The following is an 8,485-nucleotide window of genomic DNA, read 5'->3' on the forward strand; positions in this document are numbered from 1 at the left end:
CCTAAGGCCGGCTCTGACTGAGAGCATTTAGATAAGTAGGCCGAAAACCATGATAGGACACTGTCCTAAAGACCTAGCGTTGGTAGTGTCTGTCTGAGGACACAGTGGTCATAAGTCTCATATGTAGCAGTGATCACATCATTCACCAGTCTAGTTAGTGCTGGCTCTGTGGAGTGCTGAGAATAAGAGCCAGTCTGAAGTGGGTCCAGTAGGCTGTGTGAGTTAAGAAAGTGTGTGAGGCGAGTGTAGGTGAGTCTCCCAAGTAGCTTGGAGGTGCATTGGAGCTGAGAGATGGGACTGTACACACAGGGGCGCCGAGGGAGTGGGGAGCGGGTACTCTTTACCCGGGCCCCGCTGCCCTCCCTTTCCCGTTGCTGCAGCCACACGGCGGTTGGAGAGAGAGGCAGTTGCAGTGGCGGCCAGTCCTCTCTCCCTGAATGTTGAAAGGAAGGAAAGCGACCATGCCCGCCCTCACTGCTGCCCCCCAATTCTGACACTGCCCACCCCCATTTGGCAGCACGTACGTAACGTTTCTTACTATTTTAAACTAATTTACTATCTGGCCACGCCTCCCCCTCATTGGCCATGCCCGCTCTCATTACCGGGGCCCGGCACAGCTGATTAATTTAATTCATACAGTACATCTTCCCATCTGACAGTAGTCAAATACTAGTTGTTCTATACATGCAAAGAATAATGTTACTGTATGTTTCCTTTAGGATAATGATATTATTTTGCAACTTTGGACATATTCCGCTCTGATTTCATGTGCAGCGTCTTTCCTTCGCTTACAGTGTACTTCTGTGCTGGTGTAACAATATGTCATTATGTCTAGAATCTGCTGGGTCCTGCCGGAGGGCTCAGCGTCATACAGGCGCTCTGGAATTACACCACCCTGACCTCCGCCGGCTTTCAGCAGAGTGAAGTGCCGCTAATTCTGTACCTTTTGGGGAACATCACAAAAAACGCAGCGCTGGCGAATGTCACTTTCAGTGTGGACACGGTAAATGTGAGTATTGCGCTGCAGATCATTGGATGGCTACGGACTGATATCATCACTAGAACGTAGACTTAGGTGAGCCGCCACCGCACAGATGAACGATTTCATTTAAGCTTGATAAAATGCTGATTGCTGTCTCTCTCTATGGGCCTAATTCAGACCTGATCGGTGCTGTGCGTTTTCGCACAGCAGCCGATCAGGTCTGAACTGCGCATGCCAGACAGCCGTCTCAGCCCTGCGATCGCCTCTGCCTGATTGACAGGCAGAGGCGGTCGCTGGGTGGGAGGGGATGGGCCAGCGGCGTTTGGCCGCCGTTTAGGGGGCGCGGTCCGGGCAACGCAGGCATGCGCTGGTAGGGAGCTCCTCTTCAAGTACAAAAGCATTTCCGCTGTGCGATGCTTTTGTACTTGTGGGGGGGGGGGGGGGGGGGGGAGGACCTGACATGCGGGGTAGACTAGCCCTGTGCTGGGCATCCCCCCGCATGTCTGTGTGACTGATCGTAGATGTTCTAAATTTAGCACATCTACAATCGGGTCTGAATTAGGCCCAATATACTATGAAAGATCAGGGTAAAGATGTTGTATCTAACCAAACAAATGATTCTCTCCCTAAAGTGAAAGAACGTACATCAGTGTCCAGTTCACAAAACACAGCAGTGTTTCTCAGCGGACCTCTGACCTGCTCCCCAGGCAGTGAGCGACTGATATCGCTGAGTATTTGACCTTGATATTGCCGGGTATACCCATGTCATGTGTTGGTGTAAAGGGATGTCAACACAGTTTGGAACCACGTTCATTATCCAGGTTCAGACCCGGATTTTGGTCTGAAAGGGGTATGAGACTGAGAGTCTCTCCTTACTTTATATCAGTCCCTTACAGGCAGAGTCGGACTGGGGCATGTAGGGCCCACCAGGGAATACAGTGGTAGAGGTCCATGTTTAGGCGTGTGGCCAGTCTCTCGAGGGGGTGTGCCCAGCCGCCACATTGGTTTGCCTAACCATTTTGCATGGGTTGGTCCCCTAGATAAATATATACAGTATATTCTGTAGTGCATGCATGATAATGTACTAGATTAGTAACAGCACAGTCTGGAACCTGATCCCTAGAGGAGGAGGAGGGCCCCCAGGTAGTAGGGCCCACCGGTGGTTTCCCCTGTACCGCTGTGGGCCAGTCCAACCCTGCTTACAGGTGGTCTTCTGTTTGAGGCTGATCACTAATCGGGACCACTGTGCCCTTGCTACTTAGATGAACGCTCTGTTCAGCTCTAGATGAGCCACGAAGTACTGGCTCTTAAATGAACTGTGGATTATGTGTTGAGTCTGGTTTTTATAACGTTCCTATCTGTTACATGAGAAGAAGTAAATACTGTAATAACTACACGGCTGAACGTGATAATATTCTTTACATTATTTTTTCTTCTAGAAAATCCTCTTCATTACCGACCAGCTCATCAGTGACATCTCCACAGGACCTTCGGCCAGTGTGGATAAGAATCTTGGTCCCCAGCTACTGGCGACTTTCGAGGCGCTCTTCTCAGTGATGTCATCCACTAGTCAATCCTACAGTTTATCCTACAAGAACATAAACCTGGCCATCACAGTGTCCTCTTGTAGTGCTTTGGAGGACAAGAAGTCCCTCAAACTGAACTCAGCGTCCAGTATATCAATGCCTGGTGCAGACAACGATTATCCCCCTGGCTGTATTGTCCGTTTATTGTCCATGACTTTCAGGCCGCACAATGGAAGCTTTACTGGCCAATATTCCAGTAATGGAGATACGGACTATTCCTACTATTTAGCTAGTGACATACAGACAAACGTTATGATCTTAAATAATAACAGCGTTCATACTGTCAACATCAATTTGGCCTTCACGTGTGGGAACAGATCATGTGACAGCACCGCCGTATGCGTGTACTGGGATTTCTCTCTGAATGCCTGGTCATCCAGTGGTTGCCTCACACAAGTCACCCATGGGATCACCAACTGTATCTGTAATCACCTGACCTCCTTCTCCGTCTTGATGTCAGGCTTCGTACCAGAAAATACTGTGGACTCTACTATACTGGATGACATCACAGAAGCTGGCCTCGCCATCTCCATAGCGTCTCTCCTCATTTGTATTTCAATACATGTGATTCTCCTGACGCAAAGCATAAAAACTGCGGCCGTATATAGATATGTGACCAACCTCAACATGTCCGTCTTCCTGTTGGTCAGTAATGTCTCGTTCCTATCATCCAGTTTCATTGACCCCAATGCTCAGGAGAAGCTCTGTGTCGCCTTCACCTTCCTCACTCACTTTTCCCTACTGGCGTTCTTCTGCTGGACTTGGGTCCAGGGCCTGTATTTGGTGTGTCGCCTGGTCTTTGTATTCCACCACGTCACCAAGACAGAATTCCTGGCTCTCTCCATTGTGCTGGGATACCTCTGCCCCCTGGTTATAGCTGTGGGAACCTTCTTGGTGTATTTTCCAAATAACTACATGAATGACAATGCTTGTTGGCTGGAAAGCAGATCTGGCGCCTCCATGTCCTTTAATATCCCAACTATAATAATCATGTGTGGGAATGTCCTCGTTCTTGTCATTGTGATTCGGAAGCTCCTCAGACCATCAATCTCTGAGGGGCACAACGAGGATGAAGAGGTGATCAAGAAGCTGGCAAAGGCTCTTCTCTTCTGCATCCCTCAGTTCGGCTTGACTTGGGCTATTGGGATCCCACTTTTCGCCAACCCGAATTCAATGGCTTTACACTACATGTTCGCAATACTCAACCCGCTCCAGGTAATATATTTATTTAAAAAACAAAAAACATTCCTCCATAGATAAAAAAAAGTATATGGTACGGATCATGCCTCATACTGATATCATACAAGTTAACAAGCTTACAAAATGTCCACAAATGGCAACATCAGGGCCATGCAGGTGACTTTAACCATGGAGAGATGGCACCTCAATTTCCTAACAGATTCAGAAGGTTCGCTTGGAAATAAAGGAGTCCATTCTCCCCAATCCACGTCTAGCATCCCCTTCTCTGTCTGTACATATTCACTTTATTTGTATTGGCTCTGACTAGAGAAATCTCCCTGTTTAAGGAAGTGGTTAATTGCGAATGTACTTTGCTCCAGGAGACCCTCAGCAGGTTCCGGTATTAGGAGGAACATTCATGTTGATTAGATAGTCCACGAGCAGCACTAGAGCATTCAGTCTGATTACAGAAGATGCCTTAATCACTAAATAAGTTGTACATTCTGATTGATAGCAACGCTTGTTCCTCAAATCAGTTATCCTAACTTAACTTTGCTACTGAACCTTCATTAAGAAATGTCAGAACTTTTCCATAGCTCCCCGTACTTTCTGCTTCCAGTCTCTCTTCTGTCTTCCAAAAATGTTCTCAAGCTTTCTCAGTTCACCGCTATTGCTCTGATGACCCACCTTTTAATCAGAGACTTGGTCGCTGGTCTAATCTTCTCTCCTAAACATTCCAGCACCAGGGACAGCATCCGACCTTAGACAATGATTAGTTGATCTGAGCTAGATATAAATTAGGACATAAGCTCGTTACGACCCATAGAAAATGCTGAGGAAACCCTGAGGAATTAATATTATTATACACAACCCTTTTTCTGGACAAAGCAACTCTATGAGACAGCTGTAATAAGACACCCCATTGTATACTGATTCTGGGGCTTGATTTGTGGTATTATATATTTTATTTTTTAGCACACCGTTTGACCATGATAAACCTTTGATAAGCTGCTATAACATCTCATTCCATCTACCCCACAGGGCTTATTTCTCCTGCTGTTCGGGTGTCTCTTGGATAAGAAGGTAATTACAGCGCACCACACAACCATGATAAACATAACTGTATAAATGGGCTCAGGCAGAGCTGGATGACCGTATGATTCCCTTTTCCGTACTGCGCATGCACACCATAGAAAATCACATGCATTTGCCCATACCTAGATTCTGGGTATGTACAATGCAGTTTTTCTTGCGTGCACTTTTCCATACATATATTCACGACTCAAATGCATCTGAAGCTACACGAGTCCCAAACTAACAAATACTTATAGATCAAACATTAAAAAAACAAGTGACAAATAATTACCCTTATTACTTTCTTCTTTTACTTGTATAAGTCTCGTCTCTTCCAACATAAATGCATAGCTCTTGGCAGTGGTGCCGAGAGTGGGGAGAGGGTACTAGGTACCAAGGTCCAGGTCTGATGAACCTCCGCCAGTTTAAACTGGCAGCAGCAGCTCATCTCCCCGGCCCAGCACCCACTGCTATGTTCAGTGCTGCAGTGTGGCCACGGAGGCGCTTAAAGTACTATTTTTTTTATTTTTTTCTAAGGGTGCATGGCCACACCTCCTGTGTTTAGGCCGCACCCCATGAAAAGTACCCGGACCCAGCCCGGCTCTCTACCAGGAATTGTAATATTCTCTGCATTGCACATCCCATGTAGAAAGGCTTTGGTACATTTTACGTTTCTGCAAATACTAGTGCTTCACAGCCGCCAAATTGGTTCGGAGACCCTGCCCCTGCATGTGATAATTAATACATCTGGGCGATACAGAATTTCTTCCCGGTAATTAATAAACCAGTCCCTATAGGTTTTCTTGTGGAAATCTTTTGTTCCCCCTCGCACTATAAATGACTCCTGTTATTGCATACTACAGCCATATAATAGAGAATTTAGCATTTGATACATATGTGCATTTTTACATTGTGGTTACTTTGTGTCCCAGGTGATGGACGTGATAAAGAAACGCGTGATGAAGACTCCGTCTCCTAGCAGCATGGTAAGAATGTTATGAAAGTTGCAGGTTCACATTATTGGGTGTCTAAACACGTCAGTATGTTTGGCCCCTCATAAAGGGCCTTCGCCACCTGATTGCTGGAAGGACATGACATTTTGGGCTTTGGTTGCATTAATATGGAGGAATGAACTCTTTCCTCTTGTGTCTCGAGACCATTTTGTCCAATTCATCCTAAAATGCAGGAAACTGACAAAACTAAATCCCTCCAAGTTCTTCTTGGACTTTGTGTAACTACATGGTGCACCTTGCGGTCACAGAATGAGCTGAAATCTTGGAAAGACCCAGGCCCACCTGAAGGACAGCTATTACAACGGGTCTCTGATATGATCTATCATGGGCAATAGCTCAGCATGGGTCAACCCAGATGGCAGAGATTGCCCTGTGTGCTGTTTCTCCGTTCCATCCTCCAGGCACTAGGACCCGGAGCAGCCAAAGGTGTGACCCCCCAAACTGCCAAGTGTTCTACTGCACATGCTTCATTCTCCTTCCATTCCCGTGTATAGGACATGTGCCTAAGTGTTCCACATACCCATATACTCCCTGCCTCCAACACTGTATATATGCATAAAGAGGCGCACTACAAGAACAAGCATTACCTTATATGCTCCTGGCCGCAACTGGATATCCTTGCATTCTGCACTTGCTGCACACTTTTTGTCCCGGTGTTATCCTGGAAACCTGTTTTTACTGGTTAATAAACCAATCCCTTGTAAAGTAATCTGCATTGTGGACTGACCTTCATCTCATATTGCTGCTACATACTAACATCTTAGGATCTGCCAATTAACCCTGATTGTAGCCCTTCACTTCGCTGCTCTACCCACTCAATAGTGCCCTATATAGCCAGGCAGATGCCAACATCAGGGCCTGATTAACAGAGTATTCCCTCCATTGATGGGGCCTGCTTCTCAGTGGGCCTCCTCAATCATTCTAGGCATGGAAGCCCTGTTCCCACCATTCTATGGTGGTGATGGTGGGACGATGACGACCAGGTGTTTCCTAGAGATCGCTATGCCCGTTATGGCTCCCAGTGTGTGTTCTGCCAATGTGCTGCATTTCTTGTCACTTGTCCTGAGTTGTGACCTGGATCACCAAGTGCCTACTAAAATGACCAATGACCAACTCTGCTCTGCGGTGTTTGGTGGTGCACCACTGTTAGAGAAAACTGTAATGAAACTGAAGGAACAGATTCAAACTGCCCTACCCCTGGGGCATAGAAGGGGAGTTCAGTAGTGAAGTTGTGCCCTGCACCAGCACTAGCGCCCCCTATACCCCATGGAGCATCAGTGTCCAGCAATATGTATAAAAGAGGAAGTCTACTGAGGATTTACATCTGCTGTAACATAAGTCTGCAAGTAATATTGCAGCTAAGCAAACGTGGTGCTACTATTACAGTATACATGCTTTTTTTATATATATAATTGTACAAAATCAGTATTGAATAGAAATATCAGTGCATTAGCTTCAAGGATAGTTACTGAAGTGCGCACATAATCTGAGCGTTCTTTTATTTACTTCAAAGGCAACAACGTTGAGCAGCGCATGACTGCGGACACGTTACGTGGTAAGTAGCGAGAGACTGTTACTGAAATATCTGCTCTGCAAAGACCAATAATACTGTATCCTGGAAAACTGCCGGGGAGAGATAGACATGACAAACCACTCTTTAGTAAATTTCCATTATATGCACCAGAATGCAGAGAGCCAAATGGAGGCTTGGCCACACCCTTTTCTCCCCAAAATAAAATAATACTAGGGGGGCTCCACTGAGCACTTTAACAAGTCCGGGTAATCACCCCCCCCCCCCCCCTCAAAGTCAGTGCCTCTGCTAGAATGCTGTACTGTGCACCTGGGATATTGCATAGTAATTACATTTTATCTCCTGCAGCCCTGGTTCCTGAGCAGCTGTCACAGAACTGAGAGGACGCCACTCCTGGGCACATTACTTGATGTCGACCTTGCATATCAACTCTAAATCACCCCCCCCCCCCCAATGTGAAAATGACCCTCCCTTATATTACTCAGGTCAGCCACTTACTATACTCTAATCTCACTAACAACTAACATACAGCCGCCGGTAAACCATACCCAACCCCATACTTTGGCACTAGAAATCATACACCGTCTTACATTTCTTGTTTAATGCTTGACCACAATGTATCAGGACTAATGTTTTGTTTCCCTTGGGAAATCTATTGTGTTACTGTGTTGTAATTTTATGTACAAGTCATTACACAACCCGATACTGCCAAAGAAGGAGCCCTCTTCTTTATCCATAGAGATCTATATCCAGTCCAGTAAGGATAATTCGCTATTCTCTGTTCAAAGTAACGTTGATTTTTTCATCAGTGTTCACCAGAGAAGAACGGACGGTGGGAGTAGTGCATAGCGATATTGACGTTGTTAATCCGGGTGTAACATGATTTGTAGTTGTTAATTAGTCATAAAACATTCTTCAGCAGGTACAGTAAAATCAACTTAACTTAATACAAAATACAGGTTGAACGCAATGGGCATTTTGCCTCTTTTCAACATCAATTACTATGTTACTATGATTTGGAAATTTTAATTGGAAAAAAAAAAAGATAACATAACTAGGCCCATACGGACTCTAAGCCCCCCGCGTTATAGTAGTATGGAAGGAGGTAGAAGAAAAATCC

At 45.8% G+C, this 8,485-nt stretch overlaps 1 protein-coding gene across 1 annotated transcript; it reads left to right on the forward strand.

Moving 5' to 3' along the window:
• Positions 1-303: 303 nt before the first annotated feature.
• Positions 304-8,089, forward strand: LOC134911079 (adhesion G-protein coupled receptor F3-like). Its single transcript, XM_063919462.1, has 7 exons — positions 304-520; positions 836-1,009; positions 2,422-3,783; positions 4,789-4,830; positions 5,754-5,807; positions 7,348-7,389; positions 7,714-8,089. The coding sequence occupies exons 3-6, from the start codon at positions 2,539-2,541 to the stop codon at positions 7,369-7,371; spliced, it is 1,365 nt and encodes a 454-aa protein (XP_063775532.1). The 5' UTR covers positions 304-520; positions 836-1,009; positions 2,422-2,538; the 3' UTR covers positions 7,372-7,389; positions 7,714-8,089.
• Positions 8,090-8,485: the final 396 nt, after the last annotated feature.

The sequence above is a fragment of the Pseudophryne corroboree genome, chromosome 4, assembly GCF_028390025.1.
Source record: "Pseudophryne corroboree isolate aPseCor3 chromosome 4, aPseCor3.hap2, whole genome shotgun sequence".
NCBI lineage: Eukaryota > Metazoa > Chordata > Amphibia > Anura > Myobatrachidae > Pseudophryne > Pseudophryne corroboree.